This window comes from Chroicocephalus ridibundus, chromosome 2, assembly GCF_963924245.1.
Source record: "Chroicocephalus ridibundus chromosome 2, bChrRid1.1, whole genome shotgun sequence".
NCBI lineage: Eukaryota > Metazoa > Chordata > Aves > Charadriiformes > Laridae > Chroicocephalus > Chroicocephalus ridibundus.
In genome coordinates, this window is record NC_086285.1 from 256,956 (window position 1) to 282,619 (window position 25,664).

The 25,664-nt window shown below is 51.6% G+C and overlaps 1 protein-coding gene across 6 annotated transcripts; it reads left to right on the forward strand.

The window, feature by feature from the left end:
• Window positions 1–5,313: 5,313 nt before the first annotated feature.
• ASB10 (ankyrin repeat and SOCS box containing 10) lies at window positions 5,314–25,664 on the forward strand. 6 transcript variants are annotated; one of them, XR_010069758.1, is made up of 6 exons: window positions 8,628–9,228; window positions 10,984–11,251; window positions 11,950–12,454; window positions 13,784–13,897; window positions 20,856–22,910; window positions 24,310–24,419. XR_010069758.1 is itself a non-coding variant. In XM_063324131.1 (5 exons), exons 1-5 carry the CDS (start codon window positions 5,431–5,433, stop codon window positions 14,306–14,308), a joined length of 1,386 nt encoding a protein of 461 aa, XP_063180201.1. In that variant the 5' UTR covers window positions 5,314–5,430; the 3' UTR covers window positions 14,309–14,778. The 6 variants fall into 6 exon arrangements, 5 of the variants coding, with proteins under 5 accessions (XP_063180201.1, XP_063180200.1, XP_063180202.1 ...); XM_063324131.1 differs by lacking the exons at window positions 8,628–9,228; window positions 20,856–22,910; window positions 24,310–24,419 and adding exons at window positions 5,314–5,743; window positions 14,123–14,778; XM_063324130.1 differs by lacking the exon at window positions 20,856–22,910 and having other exon boundaries at window positions 8,626–9,228; window positions 24,310–24,727.

Below are 25,664 nucleotides of genomic sequence, written 5' to 3' on the forward strand. Positions count from 1 at the left end.
CTTGTCAGGGCCTCTTCCACGAGAAGCTAGCTTGCTTGTATCAGAAGTAAGTGAGCCTGGAAAGCTCTTCTGAATAAATCTTTGCCATAGCATGTTGCTGCTGAGCAGCAGAGAAGGTATTACTGGGATGGCTACTGCTCCAACCCACGTGCAGCTGTGCAAGAGCAGTCCTGAGGAACGTTTGAAGGACAACCTCCTCTGCCCACAGGAGGGTCTGTAACCTGGTCCCCGTGTCTCATAGCCCTACTTGTGAAGGAGGGCTTCAGCTCAGGAATGTTGTCTTGAGCATCAGGCATATTCTACTTATTCTTTCCATGGAGCCTGGTCTGAAGGTCTGTGAGGTCTCTCTCTGCTTACCGGAGGGACTCCTCGGGCTTGCTGGAGTAAAGGCTTTCCCCAAACAGCAGCAGCTACCACAGTTATTGCGTTAACCTTTTGCAGACTAGCAGGATCCAGCTGCTGGTCCCCCCTCTTACGCTCAGAGTGCAAGTTCTTTTGGATTGCTCCTTCCATTTGTATACTGTATTGTAGAGGTGTGTACTTTGCTTTTCGGCTTCAATCCAGCACAGCAGCTTCTATATACCCAGCAGGTTTGACAGTAAAACAAAACCACAGTTTATTAATGCTTAAGGTAGAAAATTAAGAGCTAATAGTTCAAGACTTGAAAACAAAGTGCACAGTATGGGCTCCAGTAGCTTACTGTGTGTCATCAAGACCTTTTGAAGGCGGCAGCATTTAATACATCATGTTAGTGTATATGACCAGCCAATACCTGCATAAAATGGTGGTTCCTTGCGTAGTCCCTGACCCGATAGGGCCAGAAGCTACATCTTTAACTTAGTAGCTTACACAGATGACTCTGCCAGTAACAAGATACTCTCCCTAAATCTGTCTTTTTTTGGCAGACATGCTCTATCATGCACATGAGCATGTGTAAATGGACAGATTTATGTTACTGTTGGGCTAGGGATTCCAGCTCCAACACCCTTGCTCTGTCCCACATCATGGGCAGATTTACACCTTATCTCGCTATACCAATTTGGGCAGCTACTGCGTGGCTGGGTGCCTCGGTTTTATTTTAACATCTCTGTCTCTCATGGGGAGATAGATGAAGTTTTCCGCTCAGCCCTGTTCTCCTTGTTTTGTCCTTAATTACTGCTGCTTGTGGGGAAGATATGATGTCTGGATATACCAACAGTAGGTGGTCCCTGCTTCTAGCAGGGGTGGGTGGGTTGGGGGTGGCTGCCTGGGTACACTCTAGGGAGTTCTGTCCCAAAAGCCAGTGACCGTCAGCCTCTGACCCCACGCAAACCTGCAGACAGGACTTGATCCTCTGAGCTCCTCTGATGTCTCTGAGTATGAGACATTCCAGTGTTTCTCTCATGCTCTGTTATACAAGAAAAACCCTGTAACCTTTCTGATTTCACCCTATTCACCTTGGCCCCTGACACAGGCAGGTGTAATCGTAAAACAAATAGATGATTTAGTAAGAGATAAAACAAATCTCTTGCAATAAGAGCAACAATGTTTAGGAGCAGGCCGATCACTTAAAAAAAAAAAAAAAATTGCAGCCCTTTTTTTTTTTTTTTTTTTTTTCTTCCCCAAGGATGTACATCCTCTTCCCTGTGGTCAGCCTTGGGTCATGGGATTGCATATGATCCACTTCACTCTGACCTTTAAGGACCTCCTCCTTCTTCACAGATCCAAAGCATCTGTGGAAGGACTTGCTAAAGGCCCTGAAATCACTGGGGCCAGAGGACTGGGTGCTGCTGACTTGTGTGTCAGACGTGCTGTGCGCCCCTGACGTGAAGGTATTAAGCAGAACCGGTGAGGAGGAGCCTGCTTTTTTTTTTTCCCCACCCAGACTGTGTGTCCCACTATGGAGTGTGCAGCGAGCGGGCTCAGTCAACTGGGTTTGAAGGTAAAGCCTTGTGCCAGTAGCTGAACAAGTCCTGCCAGATGACAGTGCTGAGGGGACAGATGGTCCCAACTTCCCTCCTGTGACCTGTCAGGCAGAGCAAGCAAAGGACCTCTCTTGCTGTGGGGCCAGGGCAGATGCTAGAGCCCTGTCAAACACGAAGGAAAGGCTCTGCTGTGAGCAGGGAGGGCGTGTGTGGTTCGTTGTGGTTTTGTGGGTTTTTTTGTGGTGGGGTGTGTTTGGGCTTTTTGTTGTTAGCCATGGGAATAGGAGGAAATCTCAGGGTAGCTGGTGCAAAGGCAGGAATGCACACCCACTCAGCCCAAGGTCTGTGAAACTGCCTGAGTGCGAGAGCACTGCTTGCCCTCTGCCAGTGTTCCAGGTGTGATGGGGAGGGACCCAGCCTCAGCCCCGCAGTCAGGGTGTTCTTCCTAGATCCCTTTCCTGGATGGTTGTTGGGCGCATGAATAGTGCTGTGCGTGAAGGACTAGGTTTGGGTTCTGTGCCCAAGCCCATGCCTGGGGGAAGCATGGCGCCATTGGCTCCAGTGGCAGGAGCAGCAGGAGGTGGAAAGACAAGTTGGAAAGAAACTGAGTTCCTCCTTAGTTTCTCCTATTCCTCATCTCTAAGAGAATCCAGCCTTCTCTGTATACAAGTTACTCAGGTTGGGGCTGTTGCACTGAGCCCCTCATCCTGCCCAGAGGAGACTGGCTATTTGTCATGCTCTCTCCACCTCTCCTGCTGTGTATCTTCTCATGTGCTCTCTGTTTTCTTCAGAGACCTGGCAGTGACTGATCCAAAAGCAAATGGGGCATTCTTACCAGCAGGGTGGGCAACCGTGTGGGTCCTGGTGTCAGATGGCTACAGCCAGGGCCACACGTGTGCTTTGGTGCTGATGGTGTGACGTCCCGCAGCCGGCCAAGAAGCACGTACTGCAAGTATGTGAGCTCCTGCACTGCTGAGCAAGGTGGCTCCCATCTACAGGGAGGGGAGCCCAGGGAGTCTGTGGTTAATTCAACCTGTCCCCTCTACCTTCTCCTACTTGACTGTTCCTCTCCCAGTTGATTTCATCCTGATTGTCCCCTTTCCTTTGCGCTTGGGACAAAGGGCCAGCCCTTCCTTGTGCACCAAGCCTGTTTCTATCTTCTGTGCTGCAGCCCTCCTTTGTAGCCTTTTTTTACCCCCTGCATACTTGTTCTCTCTGCAGGACTGGTAAATGAAGACAGTCCTGGATAAAATGTGGCCTGTGACAGCAGAAGTGAAGGACATGCAAGGGGAAGACAAGAAAGGGGGGGGGCGGGAAGAAATAAAGATAATAAATAGTTTTGATGAGCTTTGTACATGCTGTCTTGGGACAGGACAGCTGTTTGGCCACTGTCTGTGTGAAGGGGGACAAACCACCGAGTGGGGAGAGGGTTTGGAAGGGGGGTGTGTACAGGAGAAAACCAAGGCCACTGGGCACATGTGTACAGATATACATGTGTGGGGTTCTGTGGTGTGATGAGCACATCTGGGGTCTCTAGGTGTGTTTGGACTGTGGCTCAGTCTGGGGCCAGAGCTTATGTGAAAAGCCTTACAGTAGTGGCATCTATTGCCATTCTTAGTGCCTACATCAGGAGCTTTTGGGTCTGTCAGCTCTTCACTGATCACGCTGTACAAACGGGATAGGGAAGAGGAGCACAGGGAGGAACTGCTGAGCGCCTCTTCTGACAGGTCCTTCTGCCAGGGTGTTCTAGATGTGCCCTCCTATCACACCTGTGCCTGAGCATTCACTTTGTTAAGCTTGAATGTGGATTCCAAAGCGGGGCTGGAGATAAGGCCACTGCATCCTTCTGGAGAACAAGGGTGCCCGTGACCCCAGTGCTGCACCAGTGAGATGCTGCAAGCTGCTCGTGGGCACAGAGTATCTGTGGGTGGGAATGGGGAGTGTGTCTGGCAGCTCCTGAAGGAGCATGCACCCTTTTGGGCTTCCCAATTCTTGCATTGTTCTTCTCTGCACCGGAAAGGGCTACCAAAAGGAACACAAGCAAAGCCCAGCTCTCTGATCAGCACCTGCAGTCACACCAGAAAGATCTCTGTCACGGTTTGTAACTAAGTCGATAGGGTAAATACTAAATGGGCTCAGATTTAACACAAACCAAACAACTCCCCTCAAACAAACTAAAAAAACCAACAACCCCTCCTCCCCAAAACCAAAAGAAAACCCCTACCCCAAAAACCTTCTAGTTGCCTATATATTTAATATTAACAAGTAGCACAATTTGCCTGTTTTACAGGCCAGATAGTGCAGTCCAGGAGATAAGTCAGGTGGCCAAGGGGATGGCTTCTAACAAAGCCTCGCTGTGCAGTGGGACAGCATGCTCCAGGAGAACATCAGTGGGTCAGTGCAGCTATTCCAGGTAGAGGTACGTGGTCTCGGCCACCCCCGTTAGCCTTCAGGCACTCTTGCAGTGTCTCCTGTGTCACCCCAGCGACGCCAGACGCTCTGTTGTAGGACTGGGTAGAGGACACTGGCTGAAATTCCCGCAGCAGCTAGTGAGTCCCTGTTGCTGACACTCACAGCCTGCCCAGCTGGAAGGTTCTCATGTTGGCAGGGACACAGCAGTTACCAGGTTAGTTACAGGAGAGTAAAGTGAGAATAAACAAAGTTTAACTAGTCCCAAACCTGTGTCAAGCTATCAAAGCATCCACGGGTATATAATGGGATCCACTCTGTGTTCCAGAGTGAGCTGCAATAACTGGAGCAGGGCAGGGAGCTTCGGTGTCTTTCACGCCCCCATACGTGACCCACTATGGCTGGAGGGGTGGATGGCATAGCTGGGCGTACCTGCCTCCGAAGCCTGAAAGCACTTGCCAGCCTCTTGAGGTTTGCATGGGAGACTGTCTTCCTTATTGCCAGGAAACTCGGTTCATATCACACAAGCTGCTTTTCCCAGGCCTTGCCCACGTGCCCTCCTTCATTCTGCTCAGCCTTGTCCAGGCAGCCCGCCTGGCTGCCCTGCTGAAGGTGCTGGGTTCCCAAGAGCAGCGTGTGGGGCTTCTTGAGGGGTCTTCTAGTCCCTGGAGGGGAGGCCTCTAGACTTGGTTCCTTGTGACTTCAGACACTGCCTCTGCTGCAGACCTTTCCGTAGCAACCCCCACCACGATGGCCCCCACCTTGCTCCACTTCTTTCCAAGTGGGAGCACGGTGCAGAGCAGAGACTTTGCAGAGCAAACTAGCAAGGACATAGTGTTTCCCAGCTGCCTGCTACCCCTCTCCTGTGCCTGATCCGTGCTGGGGATTGTGTCCAGCAGCTGAAAATAAGCTTTTGGAAGGAAGGGAGGTGGTGAATGGGAGCTGCCAAGCAGCACTATTTATACTTGGTGAGTCAGGCCTGTGGCTGAATACAGCCAGACACTGGGGAGCTGGAACCCAGGAGCAACCTGCAAAGGACGTAGCCTTGGATAAGAGGCTCTTCCCTGCGGCAGCTTGTTTACTGTAAGGTCCAGACTTGTCCTGTTTGTTCCCCGTGATGGACTGCACCTTTCCCTGCAGCTCTGCCACACAACGCTTGCTGCGGCGGGATGAGGAGCAGCAGGATCAGTGGAAGTACACTCAACGTAGAAGGTCCAGGTACCATCACAATGAGCACAGCCTGAGCCCGATTGTCCAGGGATGCCAGAACAGCCGCTTGGAGCCACTGGAGTGCCGGGATCTGCTGATCCAGAATGCGCTCTTCACCGGGGACCTGGAGATGGTGCAGAAGTACTTCACCAAGAGTGCAGCCATCAATCTCGTCATTGAGACCAAGGGCGATGAGCTGCGCTGGACTAGTAGGAAATTTGGTGCGTGTGCAGGGCAGGGACATGGGGGGGATGGGAAGTGCCCAGGATGGGGACCAGAAAAAGAGCCCAGATACCTGAGAAAAGTGTTGAGAGGAATCCCTGGTGGTGGAGACAGGGTGGTTGAAGAGGGTCTTGGGAAGAAAGGGTTTTGGATGAGGAAGGACGACTCTAGGGCTGTAGACCAAATGGTAGGAGACTTGTTGAAGGTGGCCAGAGGCAGATCTACTGTGAAATGGTCAGAAGAGGGCCCTTGGAAGGGCTGCTGGAAAGGAACAACATCAGGACTGTCCTGTTAGAGGTTGCTGGGATAGATATGAAATACGTGTGAGGAGGAGGAGGTGAGGCTTGGGTAAGAAAGCATCAGATGGCAAGGATGCTTTTCCTGCCTTATCTCTTAAGTTGGGTCTGTTACTTCAGTTCATTAGAAAGTGGAGGCTGTGTCATCCTTTGGGAAGAGCAGAGAGGTCTTGGTGGTGCCCTTTGTGCAGAGCTTAGCCCATTGCCTGAGGAAGAGGCACTTGTAGGCAGCTGCTTGGGGACCGAGCCACAATTGCCCTGTGTCTACCTGTTCCTGCTGCTCTGGTGAAATCCAGGTGCGAAGCAAAGCCATTGTGATCCCTGCTCCAAACGCTGACTTTGGGAAGCTGCAGGGGGGTTGATGTGGGAGGGTTAGCAGTGATCAGCTGGAGGGGGGCTTTGCTCCAGAACTAAAGTATTTGCTGTTTTGCATTTTCACACGTAGTGTTCTACTCTGTAAGATGGATTCTGCAAGCTGTTCTATTCTGTAAGGTGGATTGGGCAAGGGGAGCCGAAATCTAGTCTACCAGAGGTTAGAAGCAAGGTTGTCCTGAGTGACAGGAGGTAGAAGCTGGTCATCCTTGGTGTTTCCTCCCATCTGTACACCTCACTGTACCTGCCCAGATACATCTTGGGGCTCCCACACCCTCTGGTCCCTTTTGTTTACCTTCTCATTGATGTCATCGATGAACTTTTTGGTAGGCAGCATAGCTGGTGTGTTAAAGGGAGAGATGTGCTTAGCAGTCTGGAAGTGCACATGTCCTTGCTGCTGTCTGCTGGTAGCGTGGTGCAGGCAGACTCCCAGAATTTAGGACGGGGAGTGTCAGGTGTGGAGGGGCCATAATTGCACCCCTCTTTTCCAGAGAGGTTGGTGGCAAAAGACCCCCTGTGCCAGAATGGAAGAGCTGTTGATGAAAAGAAGTCACACCTCTGGGAAAGTGACCTTCGGGTGTCCTGGCGCAAAGCTATGGAGCACACTGATAAAGCTTAGCCATGACTGAGTGTTCTGGGGGGATCCACACTAGCAAGAGACAAACAGACAGAATGGACTTGCAGATACAAGTGCTGCTGCTTGTGAGTGGTGAAGATTATTTACTGAGGTCTAAGATTTGTACAGCCCAGGTTTGGAATTTGTTACGGTCTACTTAGGAATAAAAATACAAAAGATATTATCCTTTGTGTAACTGAGACCACTTGTCAGAAAAATATTAATTGCACATTTTAACTTCTGTCTTACACTGGGCTAGCAGACACTTGAACAGCAAGTCAGTCTGCTTGTAAAGATGTGTGCCCTGAAGAAACAGAAGAGCTGATGCAAAACAACTTCACGCAGAAATTGCTCTTATCACCAAAGTTTCAAGATGTGAAAAACTCAACCAACTAAGATGATTCGTCAAGCACAGACCAAAAAACGTACTGCAAAATTGATCATATAAGGGTATAGAACAAAACCCAAAAGCAAACTTTCGTGCTACCTAAGGCTTTGGTTATGTATCTCACTGGCCTGCAGGGACAATTTCTTAAATCTTACCCAGCCAGCAACCTTAAAAGTAGATTCTAGTGACTTGGTCTTTCCCAAGTCATCCCCGTTGATATTTTAAGAAGACCAGAGGAAAAGTAAATTGTATGGTGTTACTGACACTACCTGACACAGCCTTTTGCCTCTCTGGTGATGCTTTTGTGATTGGGGAACCTCAGGCTCTCTGTGGGATACCTGCTGATACCTCTGGGGAAGCAGAGGATCCCATGAGGTGAGAATGTCTGCTGGGTGCTTCCCTCTTTTTACCCTTCCATGCACTATGTCTTTAGCTAGACAAGGTGGTGAAGTCTGCACAGACAGAGAATGCTGGAGACTGTCAGTACAGAACTTGGTCATTTATTTTCATTACTGAGAAAGGTAAAGTTCCCTATCTTACAGTCTTCTGTGATCCCCCAGGTAATCGTTGCTTGGTGTTCTATTGGGTCACTTGTTTTCAGATGCATGATCTGAATAGTTCCACGACACAAAACTAATATGAACACTAGCAGTCTTCCATGCCATTTGATGTGACCTTTAGAACACATGGTCTGAACAACACACACACGATGCCAACAAACTGAGCAAAGGGTGCTGTTCTATAACCAGCGCAGGGGCAGGGTGGGTTTATACAACTAAGTAGGGACAGGGAAAAACGCCGTCTCAGGGGAAAGGACAGCAGTGAGGAACCCCGAGTGAGGGGACTGTCAGAAGGTGGAAAGGGAGTACTAAAACCACGCAGGAGCTCTCTGCAAGGCTGAATTTCAAGGAACATACCTTCTATGTTTTTACTTCACTTGTAATGCACTGTTTACCATCCTTGTACCTATTTCTACCTGTTCTTTGGCTTTAAGCTTTGATTAAAAAGAACTTTCCTATGCCTTGTTTAAAAACCTGTTCAGTGCCAAGGGTTCGGGTGGCACTAGCGAGTGGAGGTGCAGTGCTGGAGACGTGCAAGGAGCTGAGGGCTGGACAAAGGTGTGCTGGTGGTGTACGGGGGCAGCTGGGTTGTGCTGTGGTGCTCTGGGCAGCAGCTGGGTGACAGCAGCAAGATGGGCACGAGACCACTTCCCTCTCTGTTTTCTTAGTGGTGTCCTGTCTCCATTTCTACCCTTCGGGCTACTCCTCTGCCCTGCCTGGGGCTTTCCGTTCACCGCCAGTGATGGCAGAGGTACTGCTGCCTGGCAGAAGTGTCCTTATCAGCCTCTTGGCCCAAACTTTTGGTCACGAGGTTTCCCAGAATAGAACAGCTGAGACCTGAGCTGTTCCCAGCCTGGGCCAGCAGCGATGCGACATGTCCTCCCTCCCTGCGGAGCGGCTGGGGACGGCGGGCAGCCCGCAGCCAGAGCACAGGGCGCTGGTGAGGCTGTGCCCGCAGGCTCAGAGCCTGGCCGGTGGGGCAGCAGCGGGTCCTGCCCTGGTTTCTGCCGAGGGTCTGGGTACGGCGTCATGGGTAGCATCACAGGCGGAGGAGACAAGAGTCGGGAGCCCATTTGCACGCGGAAGGTAGCTGGTCCCGCCCAGGCCTACTGGCAGGCCCTGCTGGCTGGGGATCAGGGCGCTGTGGCCCAGATCCTCAGCGACCCTCACAACAACCTGAGTCCCGATGCTGTGTTTGACACAAGCGACCTGGAGGAGTGGAAGAACTACCGCTTCAACTTCCGCGGGCTGAGTATGTGGGGGGCAGCGGGCGGGTGAGAACCATGGCCTGGCTGAGCAGGGGCTCGGAGCCCTCTGCCTGTGCCGCAGGGCGCTGCTACTGCTGGGGTCGGGTGCTGTGGGTGCTGTTTGGGTCACTGAGGAGTGGGGGTGGGAGTGAGAGGGCTGGGATGTGGTCGGGTTCCCCTGTGCTGCTTGTGGAGTGTGCCTGGTCCGGGGGCCTGAGCTCTGTCCGGGTACCAGGCCCTTCGAGCAGGGGTTGTGCAAGTGCTTGGAAATTGCCCAGGTTCCCCTGTGGGGCAGGGGAGAGTCAAGCTCCAGGTTGTGCCCCCTCTGTCACCGGCCCTGCAGCCTGACTCTGCGTGCCTGCTCCGTCCGTGCGGGGCTGTGGGGTCTTTCTGTGGCTTCTGCTGGGCAAGGAATTGCCACAGCCCCACGTTAGGCCTTCCAGAGGGTTCAGTCTGAACCTGGCCCTGGGAAACACAGTTGACCGCACGCTGCTTCTGCAGGAAAGAGGTGAGAGGGATGGAGTACTGAACATGTCATGCAGGCTAGGATGTGGTCCTCCAGCCCAGCCTGGACGGGCAGCAAGAAGCACGATTTCAGGAGCCCTTATCATGTAACAGCAGCAGGCTGTTTGCCAGCAGGTGGAACCAGCTCAGCAATGGTTCCAGCTGGGTCAGCATAGAATCATAGAATTTTTAGGGTTGGAAGGGACCTTAAGGATTATTTAGTTCCAACCCCCTGCCATGGGCAGGGACACCTCCCACTAGATCAGGTTGCTCAGAGCCCCGTCCAGCCTGGCCTTACAAACTTCCAGGGATGGGGCTTCCACCACCTCTCTGGGCAACCTGTTCCAGTGCCTCACCACCCTCATGGTGAAGAACTTCTTCCTAACGTCCAGCCTGAATCAACCCATCTCTAGTTTTAATCCATTCCCTCTAGTCCTACCATGACCCGACATCCTAAAAAGTCCCTCCCCAGCTTTCTTGGAGGCCCCCTTAAGATACTGGTAGGCCACTAGAAGGTGTCCTCGGAGCCTTTTTTTCTCCAGACTGAACAACCCCAACTCTCTCAGTCTCTCCTCATAGGAGAGGTGCTTCAGCCCTCGGATCATTCTTGTGGCCCTTCTCTGGACACGTTCCAGCACATCCATATCTCTCTTGTAGTAGGGGCTCCAGAATTGGACGCAGTACTCCAGGTGGGATCTCACGAGCATCTTTGAGAGTTGGCAGGTTTCAAACCCTTGCTCTCTCCTAGGCTCTAAATGTCCATCTCTGCTGAAGATGTTTGCTTGCACCACGCTCAGGGCTTGTCTGAATCTCCTGTTTGAATGGCAGCCTGCTCCAGCACCTCTTTGTTTTTCTGTGCTGATTTGTACATGGTGCTCTTCCCAGCCACCTTGCTGCTGTCAGCCCTGCCCATGCCTGATCCCCTCCATCCGCTCTCCTCCTGTCAACAGAAGCCCTATGCTGTGTGACTGAGCTGCAGATGAAAAGCACAATTTCTGGGAACAGCCTCTGCCTTGTGGCTCCTGCTCCGTTGAGCTCCTGGTCAGTATGGCAGTGCAGTCTGAGAGCCATCCCCAGAGCTTTGCCTTTGGCAGGCCAGTCCAAAGGCAGGGACTGTCAGGAAGAGGCAGTCCCTCAAGGGGCACCCGGGTCTCTCAAGGGGGGATGTACATCAGGTACCCTGGGGGAAGGGGCAGGACTGGATGCTCTTGGGCACTGTGGCTGGGTGTGGTTCCCTGACCTCTCTTTCCCTGCAGGACTGTGGTCTCTGAGCTACGAGCAGGAGCTCACCACGCCGCTGCACATCACGGCCAGCCGGGGCTACACAGAGTGCCTGCGGCTCCTGCTGCTCCGGGGTGCCGCCGTCAACTTTGCACCAGGGGGTAAGACTGCCCTGCATGAGGCTTGTGCAGCGGCCAGTAGAGACTGTGTGCGACTGCTGCTCAGCTTTGGTGCTGACCCTGAAGCTGTCTCTGAAGATGGCTACAAGCCCCTGCATCTCTGCAAGAGCCCAGACTCCATCGAGTGAGTTCTACCTGGGGAGCACGGTGGTCCTCCCTCCCCATTGAGCCCTGTCCTGTCTAGAAGGGGTCCCTACTCATCCCTGGAGGCGGGAGGCTGTCCTGCAGTGATGGTTGCTGAGTGTTCCTGGTCCAGGGTCACCTCTGAAGCCCGAGGTGGTGGAGTCACCATCCCTGAATGTGTTTAAGACTCGTTTAGATGTGGTGTTAAGGGATATGACATAGGGGAGAACTTTGTAGAGTGGAGTTGATGGTTGGACTTGATGATCCCCCAAGGGTCTTTTCCAACCTATATGATTCTATGATTCTAAGATAGGACTGCAAGCTCTAGTCCTCAGCTGATGTGGCTGAGCACAGTGCTGCTGTCGTGCTGCCCACCGGTGGTGCCCGGCTGATGGTTCACACTGTGAAGCGCAGGGCGTGCGCGGTGCAGACAGGCCTCTGTGGGGGTGTGGGAGCAGACTCTGGGTGTGATGACGCTTTATTAGAGATCTGTGGAGAATTAGCTAGAATTAGGATGACAGCATCTCTGCTCACCAGTCATCCTGGCTTAAAACTACTGCTCCTCAGGGCATGAGGAGCCAGGGATTTTTGGACTCTTGGGAAAAGTGAAAGCTGTGGGATGAGGAGACATGGGGTGGTTGTGTGTAGGATAGGAGCTGCAGCGGAAAACCTGTCACTGAGTCATCTTGGCCCACGCAGGTGTGTCCAGCAGCTGCTGCAGCATGGCGCCAGCGTGAACAGTCGGACAGAGGAGGAAGACGACACAGCACTGCATGTAGCAGCACGCCATGGCCTAACAGACCACATCCAGCTGCTTCTGCTCTATGGGGCAGAGCTGGAGGCAAGGAATAAGGAGGAGCAGACACCACTGAACGCTGGCTGTGCTCAGCCCCATCAGCCTCAGGACATGGACCGCTACTACCGTGTCTGCCAGCTGCTGGTGGAGAGCGGTGCCAACATCGATGCTGCAGACAGGGACCGTCAGCACCCCCTTCACCTGGCCTGCAAGAATGCCAATGCTCAAATAGTGGAGTTACTGCTGGCCCGGGGTGCAAATGTCAACGTCATGAACTACAGCGGCAACACGGCACTGCATAATATCCTGCAAGCAACTGCCTACAAGCTGGAGCACCACCCAGAGCTGGTGGTGCGAGCCCTGCTCAACCACGGTGCCGTTCGCATCTGGCCTGGCTCCCTCCTCAAGGTGCGGGGCTCAGGCCTGTGTTGGCGGCATGGTGGGAAGGGAAAGCGGTGAACATCAGGGCCCCAGTGAGAGCAAGGGTGTTTCTGTCGCAGCAGGGCTTGTTCCATGCCAGCTTCTTGCTGTCCTGCTTGTCTCCTCCCAGGGGCTGGGGAGGGGGAACTGGCATTACCGGTCAGCGATTCCCTGAATTTTTCTCCTGGGATATGTTCCCTGGTAGGAGTCGCCTCCTTCTGTCTGCTGAGCTGCGTGGATGGTACTTGCCCAGTTTCCATAATCGCTTGCCCCGGAAAGCATTGGCCCTTTTCCTCTCGGGGGATGTGTTTCCTCTTTGGGGCATACCCTCCAGCTCTGCTGTCTCTGTAAGACACCAGCCAACAAAGGGTTAATTTCCTGTCTTAATTCCTGAGCAGTGCAATAATTACCCAGCCCGGAGATCAGCAGATTGCTCTCCCCTTTGGGAAAATACAGGAAAATCAACAATTAACACTAATTAATCTCCTATTAACGCCAGATAATGAGGATCACTCGTACAGCCGGAATAGACTCTGACAGCTACTGCTGGCCTGGGCCATGGGGAGTGGGAGCCAAGAGCCGGGGGGATCTGCCTCTGCGGCTCTGCATGGTGGGGTGTGCTCCAAAGGCCACGCTGGTGTATAAGATACGCAGCACCCGTGGGTCGCCTGCACCTGCGTGGATGTGGCACGCACCAGGGATGTGTTGCACGAAATATGTATGATGTCTTCCTGGGGCTCTGCATAGCAGCTAACGTGGGTGCAGTACTTAGGATGCCCGTCATGTACCCCACAGATACGGGGTGTCTCTGCGGCCCCACTCCCAACGGGCAAAATGCATCCCTGAAACCCCTGTGTACCCCTCAGCAGAGGCATGGTGTGCCTTAGTCTTGCGGCACGCAAAATGGGTGTCAGTCCTTGCCCCAGAACGGCTCATGCTCTAACTAGAAAGACGTGAGGAAAAGAGCCTGGCATAAAGCAGAGTGGTGGTTGCTTACGAGCTGCTCGCAGCAGTGGGGCGGATGAAGGAGATCTGCGCCCCAGCCAAGTGTGTTAGTCCCTGTATCTGAGGAGAGGCTGTGGGGACCCAGTTGTCCTGAATGCAGCCATGCTGTGGGTGTTTGGCTCAGTCACCCTCTGCAGGAGCGGTGCTTGGGCATTTCCCACCATCGGGACCTCCTCCTGGGACAGCAGCAGGGAAGGACGGTAGTTTTCTAGATTTAGCAGGGCTGGTTTTGAGCACGTGCAGCTTCTCAGGAGGTGAAGATGGGGCTTGCAGGACCTTGCCCAAAGCTCATCTGCTCTCTCCTCGGCGCAGGTGCTGAGGTACTGCCATCCCTGCCCGCGTGTCATCGAGGCCCTGATGAATAGCTACGATCATGTGCGCGTCTCTGAGGACTGGGTGGAAGCGGTTCCAGCAGAGGTTGTACAGGTGAGGGAATACATGCTGGTGGCTGGATAATGTGCAGTGGGCTACGGTGGCCGGGTGCCAGGGGAGGCTTGGGGCTGAGGTGGGGTTTAGAGCCGGGCAGGGCTGGGGCGACACTTGCAGGATGCACCGTAGTGACTAAGGTAAAGGGATGTCCGCTTCTACCTCTGCTCCCAGGGTGATATATTCAGCTTTATCTGCCTCTGGTCCTCTCTTCTCTCTCTGTAGAAATACCCACGTTTCTACCAGTCGCTCTTCTCCCTGGAGCAGAGACCTCGCTCCTTGCAGCACTTGGCTCGCTGCACCCTCAGGACCTTCCTGGAGGGACGGTTGCTTCAGGTCTTGCCTCATCTGCACCTGCCAAGTGCCTTGCACCGTTTTCTGCTGCTTGGCTTCGAGGACGTTCTTTACTAAGGGCTGTGGTTCCAGCCCCATGGTGCCTTTCATTGCAGATGCTCCATCCCTGCCAGTGTGGTCTGTGCCTTCCCAGCTGCCTCCCTCCCCTTGCACCCCTCCTGCCAGGCCACCTGAGCCCCCTGTGCCAAACCTTGCCGTGTCCCTGTCCCAGCCAGCCTTCTGCTTCACCTCGTGCACCTATTTTGGAGCATTCTCTTTACCCATACTCATCATGACAAACTCCAGACTTAGTAAGAAAAGCAAGATATGGGGATTAGTGCATTTTGTGGGACAAGGAGCAAATATACTGCACTGATCACAGTTTTAGTTGTGGGATATCAGTCTCACTGTCCCAAATCTACAAACTGCAACCTGGTTGAGGCAGCTCTGGTGCCCCGGGCATTTGTTGGGCTCTTGTCTTTAGTCAAGTTGTTTACAGTTTGTGCCCAAAGCTGTTTGGAATAAAACCTAGTCTTTCTCTATACCTACCAGAGGGCAACTTCTGCCTTGCCTTGAAGACTGTCTGACGTATCTTGAACTGCCATATCTCGTCCATGTGACGTGCCATGCATAGTGCACTCTCAGACCTATGCATCCATCTGCTTCTCGGAAGACCCAGGGAAACGTGTGGTGGGTGTGGGGCTGAGGTCTCCCAAACAAACACCTTGCAGGTTCAATGTCTGGGGTTGCCTGGCTTCGCAGCTTGGGGCCAGACAGCTGCGCTTGTGCCAGCACTGAGGACTTTGGTGTGGGGCAAGGAGGAATCGTGCCCTGAGAACACCAGTCCCCTGGGTGCAGAGGAGCCAGCCCCTGTGACAGCCGAGCCAGCACCTGCCAGAGCACAGTGCAGGCCACGTGCTGCTGCCGGGGCTGCGCCGTGCTCTAGAGAAGGTAAAGGGTAACGTTTGTTCCTGTGATTTAAAGACACAGTTGTAAGAAATCACTAACCATCCTTTTTAACCATCCTTTAACTTCCTCATCTCAAGTAGTCCTGAACTGCCGCTGGCTGGCAGAGGGTGCGCTGGGGCGGCATGGCGGCTGCCACCTCCTGGTGCACTGGTCTTTCAGGGCCTCTGTTAACGTCCACATCAGCGCCAGGGCATGGGAACACATGGATGTGAAGACTAAGCAGTTTGGCAGACCCAATGCTTCTGGTTTTTTCTGCCTCTGTTGGGACACAGGGTGTAGCTCTGCTCCGCTAATTATCACCACCTTACACAACTAGACTGTGTTGCTCTGAGGCAGCAAGCCTGAAAGAACGATGAGGTTCACTCTGACATTCCTGATGCGCTCGCAGCCGTGGTGCACCACAGCATGAATGCTAATAGCGTGAAATAGAAATGAGTTTACATGTTACAGGCTTACAAAAGGTGTCAGGGAACCCGTTGTGGCAGCCTCTGTGTGTAGGTACTGCTATTGCAGTATAGAGATGGCATATCTCAGAAAGGTTTAACAACGTGCTTTATGATGTCCATGGGCAGAGAGGTGCGGTGTTGGCTTGAGGTGATGTAACAAAACGACCTGCAAAATGGGGATGGGATGAAGGGAGCAGGGGAGCCAAAGCTTTTAAAATACCTGGACAATGGTCCATACTCTTACTACAGATCGGTAATGCATTTCCCTTGGACCAGAGCAGGAACCCAGCCTGAAGTCGCCACCGTCCTGCTGGCTGAGCTCGCGTATCTGCTCAGGGGGATCTGTTTATGGGAGCAGGTCCTGTAGTCTTATTCCCAAATTCTAATCACCACTTTAGTGTCTGTTGTTAGCCAGATCACGTCTGTGACTGGAGGAAGAGCAGGAAAAGGAGGGGCTGTCCCTTTTGGTGGCAGCACGGTCTGGGATTGCCTTATCCTGAAGAGGTGTCTTTGGTATGAAGACAGTCTGCAGAGCAGTGCGCGTGGGGCTGGTTTGCTGGTCCTCCTTCTTCCCAGCACTGTCCATAGGCCTGCAATAATGTATGTTCAGTAACGTGTACTCAGCCGCTAAGATAATATCACCTTAAGGACAGGGGAGGATTGGATTTAATGGTTTGCTTTATTTTGTAATTGTTTCTTGCAGCTGTCAGACTTAAAGCTGTGCATCAAGTCTTGCTGATCACTTTTGCTAGCTCTGAAATTATCTCTGCATTTGGGTGACGAGGGCAGCTCGGGTTGGAAGAGGTTGAACCTACAGCATTTCGTTTCTGCAAATGCAGGAGTGTGCAGTGCCGCTGTGCGCGAGGGCAGGCCACCTCCTGGCACTGCCAGCTTCTCCTTGGACAATGGCGTGCTGGCATAGACGGGAACCTGTTGTAATGAAGGACCCATGCTGGGGCTGCTGGTGAATGTCCGGGGTCCCTTTCAGAGCTACCAGGTTTGCAGAGAGGGGGGTCCCGGCGTAAGTGGGAGGGCTGAGGTCAGGCAGGCGGCTGAGGGGGACATCCCTGGGCACGGGTCTTCATAGGCTTCATCTATGTTCTCGCTGAAATTAAAAGGGCAGGATGTCATTGTGTGTAAGGACACCACCGAGTAACCATTTTCAAGGAATGTGAGGCTAATAGGAAAAGGGGAGTAGCTTTTACAGATTGACTGATTTAACTGGGGGGAAACCCCAAACCAAAAAAACCCACCAGAAAAGCTTTGGGGCACCTAAACCCTTTTTCAGAACTGAAACAATCAGAAAAGTTCAAGCTAAGTGCAGGCTGAGAACAAATGCTCTGAGTTTAACTCAGCTATGCTAATCAATTAGGAATTGATTTTTAAAAGCATTTACAAGAACAGAAATAAAAAGGTTTGATGTTCTAGAGCACATTTTGGCGATATAACCAGCTGTGCTACTTTTTCTCAGGTTTCTAAAGGGGAAATTTCTAATGCAGCATTGAATGTACTCGCTGGGACAGGAGTTATGCCAGGGAAATTTAGCTGTCCTGGGCGCGAGGGCTGCGGTCTCCACCGAGGACAGCAAGCATGTGACAGTATTAGCGCAGGGGCACATGGTTCTGATGTGCTTTTACCAACCGCAACAGGCACAGGCAGCTGCTGGTTGTGTCCCAGGTTCACTGGAATGTCTCGTGGGCACATGCTGCTGTTCCTGCTTTGCATCCGCCTTGGTTTTCTGGCAGAGCAGTTGGCAAGAGACGCCTCCTGAGTGCCCGAATAACGTGAGTCCGCTGCCACCGTCTCGGTGCGGCCGTGCCAGTGATGGGCTCGGGGAAAAAATTCATCCCCTTTCTAGACAGAAGTTTCCACCCAAGCTGCAGCCTCTGGGTCTTACCCTGACCCTCTCTGTGCAGTCAAAGCATTGCCTGTGCCTAGAATCCCCTTCCTTTAACTGAAAGATCAGCTGCATCAGCATCTCCCTGTAGGCTTCCCAGCCTCCAACATCTGCTTGACTCTTACCTGGTCTCTCCTGTTCCTCAGGAGCGTGACGTGCCGTAATGGGTGGACTAGGAAACTATTATGGTACTTACAGAAGGGTACAAGGACAAAGCAAGTATAGAAAAGCCCTTCCCTAGGATGTCTGTCAGCGTCCCCCGCCCCGCCCCGGGGCTCTGTAAATTGCATTTCGGGTACTTTTGAGTCAAAAGGGCATCTTTGTATTCAGCAGTTGTAGAGGATATTTTTTTTTCTTCCATAAGTTTTACCAGTCATTTTATGGACCCTTGTATATTTAAGTATTCTGATATCTTGTGGCAAGGATAACTTAATTGCACATTATGTTGATCATCTCCCTTTATTTGTCTTTACACTGTCACCTTCTTGTTTCGTTTGATGCCCTTTAACTCTTGTATTCTAAGAGTATGTGGGCAACTATAGTCTGTTCCTCTTCGTTGTATTATTCAAAACTACATGGATACCTGTCATTTCTCTCCTTACTCCGGCTGTAATTCTATTCAACTGTGTCGCTCCCTGCGTGGAAGCCATCACCCAGCCCTGAACCACGAGCAAGGGCTTTCCCTGTCTCTTTACTGATCCCAGCGCATCACTTTGAGATGAAGGGACTGCAACTGCGCACAAATCTAAAAATGTGGCTGCGCTATGATTTTGTAAGTGTTATTCTTAGCCATGTGGATGTGAGACCTACACAAATGCCTCAGGAACCTTAGATTCATATTTGACAGTACTTGATTATTTACGCGGTCCAGGAGGAAGATGGCCTTGGCAGCGCTGCCCTCCCGTTCAGCACGTTTTGTGTTCAGATGGCGTATGTCACAACCTCTAAATGTTTTTCAGGCCATCCCTGTTTTAAAATGAAGCCCATGTGCTTCTTTCCTATACATTGCACCTTATACTTAGATGTAACAAACCAGATTTTCCATGAACCTGGTGTTTCGAGCAATCCAGGTTAGGTTGTCTTGGGCAAGTGCCACCTGTTACTTTTACCATCCCAACAATTCGTTTTTAACCATCCCAATAATTTTACCAGCAATTGTTTTTTTTATTTTCTCCCTAATTGCTAATAACATACAGCATTGATATATGTTACATAGAATACCACTAGAAATACATCTGTCAAATGGCTATATAGGATAAGTCTTCTCAGTTGCCCAATTCTTTCAAATCTGTTAATACTGATCACACTGACTGTAGCATACAGCTGATTTTTCGTATTAGAATGTCATGCAGAACTAAGTCAAATGACTTACAGGACTCTAAGCATGCCGTATCTATCTAGTTAGCTCTACCAGACTTGTAGGCTTACAAAAAAATACATAAAGCTATTTGAAAGTACCTCTTTCAAATGACATTGATTTGAATGACATTAATTTGAGTTCTAGCTTTTAGTAATTTACCCAGGACGTCCTTTGGCTGCTTGTTGGTGATGGCTTGGGATGTGCGTTGAACTACCTGCTCTGTAGTTTCTTGGATATCCATGTGAGCACATTTAAATACTGGCAAGACACTGGATTTTGTTTTTCCCCCCCGGTTACCATAAGTTCCCCAGTGTGCCATGATTTGTTATAAATAAAAAAAATCAATGGTTCAGTGAACTCATTAGCCAATTAAATAATCTTGGATATAAGTTATCCTTCTGCAGATTATAAAAATTGTTACTTAAACAGTTTATCATCTTCCTTAATTACTTATGGAATAGAAAGTATTTCATTACCACTGTAAAATACGAATATTATCCATTGTTGTTTCAAATACAGAGCAGAAATATTTATTGAGTTCTTGGTTTTCACTATGCAGAATATATGCTTACAGGCAGAAACCTGGGGCAGGTGACCAGTAACTACAATTCTTTGGATTTTCTGCTGCTGGGGCATCCTGCTCTGGGGTCGACATTTCCAAAAAATTGAGAAATTGGAGAGGGTTCAGAGAAAAGTCGTGAGTGAGTTATGGATTGCTAGTGATTCCTGGCAGGGGGGACCTCGGAGGGGTGGTTGGACACACCATGGTCGATCCTTGGAGTTCTGTGTGCAGTTGTAGGCGCCTGTTGTTCGGATTTACAGGGCAGGAGGGGGGTGACAGCAGCCGTCTGCAGAGCACCGTGGGCATAGGGGCCACACTCCCCCCTCCCCACGCTGACACCCATCACGGGTCTCTGCCTCCCCAAACCTTCGGAGGGGCAGGACCCAGTGTTTATTCGGCATTGCCAGTTCTTCTGAGCAGTGCTTAGAGGCAACACCAGATCCAGTGGCTGCAAATCGAAGCTGGGCAAACACGTATTAGAAATGAGACACATTTTTAATAGCAGGGTAATTAATCTACTAATTAATTGTGTCTTAGAATAGCTTATCGTGGTGGATGTAGATTTGTCATCTCTGGCTTTTTAAAAATCACCGGAAGATCTGCCCTAGCCCAGACCAGAAGTCATCCTGCCCGAGTCCCGGAGAGATCGGACTGCTTAATTACAGATCTGTGACCCACAGTCTTGTCACTCTTCCACACACCTGTCACTACCACCGGCCTCTGTCACCCCTGGGACTGTGTTTGGCCCCAGGGTAATGAAACAGTTTCATGTTTCCCTTAACAGTGCTGCTCACTTCCTTCATTGATAAAGTCTCTGACTTTCCCTTCGTTTCCTTCGTTTGTGACTCCTGGTCTGCACTGGCTCTGTCAGCTTCCTTGCTCTGAGTCTGCTGGCTGCGCTGGTTTCTGGAAAAGACATTCTGAAATAAACAGTGATGCTACTTTATAACTTTATTTAAGTATTTTCTCTTATTCAATGTCTCTGACAAGCTTTAGATTTGAGACTTCACTGAGCAGGTTTCACCCTGCGGGACTGGCAGCATTTGTGGGTTGCCGAAGGACCTTGGGGCTGGATGTGACACACGAAGGCAAACTCCGTCCTGCCCCCACGTGAGGCCCTCGGGGGCTGCTCTGGGACCTCGCAGTGGTCCCAGCTGAGGAGACGCTCCAAGGATCGCTGACGTGGGGCAGTAGGAGCCTCAGTGTCTGCCCTAAGCTGCAATCCCACACAGCAACGCAGCCCTTCTTGGAGCACCCCCTTGCAGAGCTCTGCTGCGTTTACTCCCGTGGCTGGTTTGGCCCCGCAGCAGCTCTCCCTGTGCTGAGTGTTCCTGTACTTCACTGTTAGGAGCAGGACTCTAAATGCTTCCCGCACTCCTGTTTCCACCCAGAGGCTCTGCAGCAGACGCTGATGCTCCTGCAGTACGTGCTCGTGGGCGAAACGCAGGTGAACCCACCGCGTTGTACACGGGGTCTCTCGGAGTGTCTCAGCCCCGCTCCATTCCTCCGGCTCATCACCAGATGTCAGCAACGCCGCTCACATCCCTCCCTCCTGCATCCTCACTCCAAGCTTCTCCCTCGGGATTCTGGGCCACATGGGCTTGGGCCAAACGCAAGCACATGCTTGATAGTAGCCTGTGACTTCTTAAACTTGGTCCTATGCCTGGCCAGCCTTACTTGACTCCTGGAAAATACTACAGCAAATAACGGAACAATTTGTAAGTGCCTGGACATGTGCAAAGTTGGTCAGACCAATCCTGCTTCCTTCTGTATCAGGCCAAAGGGGAAAGGGGCAGAAGGAACAGATGTTAACGTGTCTTAAAGGTCTTAATTTCATGCTCTTTCACATAAGATTCTCAGAATGAAATGAAGAAAAGACAATATAGAGTGAGCTACTATTAGATGAGAGCATAACTAGTCAGAAGATCTTATTCAGAGCCATTTACCAGTAATCAAACAGCAGTGATACACAGAGGGTGTTACCTGGAGGTCCATCCTGCGTCTGGCTCTGTTCTAGAGTTGTTAAACTCTTGCATGAAGGAACAGGCATTAGGCTTATTTAATCTGCAGAAGACACTGTGCTGGTTGGGGCTCCAGCACAGTAGACAAATACCAAGTTCTGCCCTAGAACCAGCAGAACCCAGCTGCAAAAGCCTTAGTAGGGCCTGACCTACCAGAGATGGTGCAAGCTGAGATGTGCAGGAGCAAACATGCCATGTGCTGCCCGTGAGCAGCCACACACTGCACAGAACAGGCACATCTGTCGTGGCATGCACCGACCAGAGCCCGGTCTGTACAGGAGCAGCTACACTGGTCCTCTCTTCTGGAGGTACAGTGACCACAGCGTAGTGGGTGTGGTGACAAAACAACAATACCTAAACATGGAACAATGGCCTGAGCATCTGTCCTGTGAGGAAAAGCTGAGAGAGCTGGGACTGTTCAGCCTGGAGGGGAGAAGGCTCAGGGGGATCTCACCAGTGTATATAAATACCTGAAGGGAGGGCACCAAGAGGACGGAGCCAGGCTGTTTTCAGTAGTGCCCAGCGATGGGACCAGAGGTAATGGGCACAAACTGAAAAACAGGAGGCTCCATCTGAACATCGGGAAACAGGTTTTTCACTATGAGGGAGACTGAGCACTGTCACGTGTTGCCCAGAGAGTTTGTTGAATCTTCCTCCTTGGAGATATGCACAAGCTGTCTGGACATGGTCCTGGGCAACTGGCTATAGATGGCCCTGCTTGAGCAGGAGGTTGGACAAGAACACCTCCAGAGGTCTCTTCCAGCCTCCACCAGTCATTCGGGGATGCTGTGACTGAGTGAAGAGAGCCCTCTCCTTCATAATGCAGGACGCAGGACTAGCAGGACTGTTCTTATACACTGACTCCACACTAGGTGATGGTGCTGTAGAAATGAGGGCCACTGCACCTTGTGATAAGCCAGTGCCCTACCAGCTGAAGACAGGCATATCAGCCTTATTCATGTACCAGCCTGCATTGGGAATGGTGTTGTTTAACCCATTTTGCCCTGAATCCTGCATCCTGCACTCTGAGAACATCACCTTTTCCTATAGGCTCTTTGCTTCTGTCAGATAGCTGTGAAACACATGTCCATACAGTGACCTGAGAATGATGGATGTCACCTGAATGAAAGCATGCAGAGTGCCATGCTCGCACAACTGCTGGGGCAGAGCAGTGTGCGTGGCGAGCTGCTTCTACGCTAGAAGTGCAGGCGGTATCAGGCCTGGCTGCCGGGAGAGACCTGCTTGTGGGCCAGATATACCGATGTTGGCTGAAGGCAACGTGCCCAACCCTAGTGCCTGGGGGCACCTGTCCTCTGCCATCCCTCCCTTGCGAAGGCTCCTTGGTAACCACCAAAGGGCACATCATGCAGTGATACTCCTGTCCCCTCACTGCTTGCATGCAGCCGGGGGCTGACAACGTGCCAGGTAAGCACATTGTCTTACAAGCTGGGTCTCATGTTGCCAGCTGAGGAAAGGCTGAGCTCCCCCGGGTACGGCTGTGCCCCACTCTGGGACAAGGTCTGGGGTAGGGTGTGCCTCTGGCTCAATAGACCTGCTGGCTGGTAAGGATGCTTCACACCTGCATCGCCTGCGGTTTGTGCCTGGGCTGTGGGACCTGGGGATGAAGGGTAAGGGGAGATGGTGCAGGGGTGCCTGCCTCGGCTGCTGCCACCTGGGACCCTGTTGGTTTTGGTTCGTGTCTTAGATGGCCTGTGTGCCCTCAGCAAACCCAACAGCCTGCAGCCACCAGCTCTCAGAAGGTATTCCTTTGCTAACACCGTGCAGGAGCTGTGCCCAGTGGGCAACTGGCAGCCACCGTGGGTCCTGCCAGGAGGCCTCGTGGCTGGGAAGAAACCCTTTGCTTGTCAGTGTGGGAAAACAAGCGGTTTTTGGATCAGGAAGACCCAGCTTGGGGGCTGTTTCTAGGCCCTCTGCTGAACCACAGAGGCTGGTACACAGGACGGGCCACTCTTACTGCTGGCCTTGTGCAAGGCTTATCAAAAAGACGGGTATGTGGTATTGCTCTAGAATGCTAGCTCCGCCCTTAAGTCCTAAGATGGACCACTCCAAGTTTTCCTCTCTCTGTAAGTTATAGTCGTTCCCTATTTCTGAAACCCTGGCTCGGGACAGGTCCTTGGAAGTAGCCTTTTTCTGCTCTGAGATCTTGTCAGCAGCAAAACTGTGCGCCTGGGAATGCTTTTTCTACTATTAATGAGGATATCCCGGATTCTTACTGCTCCAGCTACAGCTCTGCCAGGGCTAGTTCTAAAATACGTTCCGTGGGCATGAGAGGGTGCCTCCTCAGCCACTGCAGACAAGTTTTGCTGCAGGAGGCTGGAACACCTGGGAGCTCCTTGCACCCAGGGTGCCTGCTGGGGCAGGACCGCCAGGCTGAGCGTGCCTACAGACCCTGATGGCTCAAGCCAGGGGTGGTTGATTTTGGACCACTCGATGGGTGTAGGCCAAGAGCAGAGCTTGTGCCTGACATCAGCCTAGCTTCTGTTATCACACCATCACAGCCAGCCCATTCTCTAGACTTTCCAAACTTTGAGTAAATAATTTTGCAACATTACCCTGGCTTTTAATATGTTTAGTAGCTATATTGCAGGAATGCCCAGAGGCCATGACTAGATTTAGTCCTGTTGTGCTAGATTCTGTGTAGAGATCGTAAGTGGAGCAGGTAGAGGCATAAAGTTAAGGTTGCATAGCAGTTTCCATTAGAAAGACCTGCTTTCATTTGCCAGTCAGTTATTAAACTTTAACTGTTGCAGTTGTGGTTTGCCATGCTGTGTGCCTCTCTCAGACTGAACTCTTCCCATTACAGCTACAGCAAAAATTAATTGGCCTCTACTTGGCCAACAGCCTGTGTACCAGGAATACGCTCCAGACTCCCCCGCTTAGAGGAGCAGGTTGCAGTGCAGGAAGGAGAGCTGGCCTGGATGTTTCTTCTTCTGCCCAATAGCATGGGATCAACTTTTCTTAAATTACCGGCCTCTGAGGATCCCATTTTGCATGTACCAAGCAAGGACAGTTTTAGAGGCTGATAGTTTTCTCCCAGGAAGCCTCTGCCTATGCTGAGCATCCTGACGTTATGCCAGATCCTCTGTGCTGATCAGACAGGTCATGTACCATCTTCAGAACAGACACTGTGTCCAAAGCGTCAAGTGTTGAGCAGGACACGTTCCAGTCTTGCCTACTGACTCCGGAAATGCAGGCAAACTGACTTTTCCATGCCCATTTCTCCGCAGCAAGGAACAGAGAAGAGGAAGAAGAAGCCTCAGCAGTTCTAATGCGGAAAACAGACAAGAGGGGTGGGAAGCAAAGGCGGACTGAGGAAAGTGAGCCATTTCGGGCAGTGACGTGATGGAGGAGATGGGACAGGCCGGTCTGTAATTGCTTAAGGGCACTGCTTGCAGAGACTGGACTTGGATTCAGTACTCAGGGCCCAGCCTGGGGGGACTCGGGCCCAAGTGCTGAGGCTGCTAAACATGGGGCTATGACCCAGAAACCCCAAAAGAGAAGGGAGAGAGCAGGCCTCCTCCTGAGACTCTCTTTTAGCTCAATGTCTGAAAACATGTCCAGCAAGGTCCTGAGAGGTCTCTTTCAACAGCTGAGAGTGCAATGAGACCAGGGACTTTACAAATTGCACGTGTAATTAATATTTCTCATGTACCCGGTGTGTTGGACGGTGTCTCTTCAGGCACATTATGGGAACAGACCAACTGCTTGCGAGTGGGGGATGGAGCAGGATAAAATGGAATAGAGTGGGTCCCCGTGGAGAAGGCGTGTTGGGAGGGAGAAATGCCCGGGGAGCAGCGTAGAGAACAGTGGAGGTCTGAGCCTCAAGTGGAAGCCATGGAAACTGCATTTCCACTAGGCAGCGAGAAACTGTGGAAGATCGGATATAGGATACAGAAACTGGGAAAGCTGCTGGAGGTCTAAGGGGTGGTAGAGTTGTTACGCGCAACCTGGACCCTCACCCTTCCCGTCTGGCTCACCCGGAAGGATGGTGGACGTGGGACCTCTCAAGCTGTGTCTTGTTCAATGTATGTGCTAGAATGCCATAGCATAATATTTGCTTTATTGTGCTTGCAATCCTTTTTTTTTTTCCTTTTTTTCTTTCACCAGTCCTTCAAGCTTTTCCTCTCTGTATCTTTGCTTTACAATTTGGCAAATGAA

Coding starts and splice junctions, on each gene's coding strand:
- ASB10 (XM_063324129.1), top strand. CDS start 8,844: ATGCGACATGTCCTCCCTCCCTGCGGAGCGGCTGGGGACGGCGGGCAG. Junction 9,229..10,983: donor CTTCAACTTCCGCGGGCTGA/GTATGTGGGGGG, acceptor CTTTCCCTGCAG/GACTGTGGTCTCTGAGCTAC. Junction 11,252..11,949: donor AAGAGCCCAGACTCCATCGA/GTGAGTTCTACC, acceptor TGGCCCACGCAG/GTGTGTCCAGCAGCTGCTGC.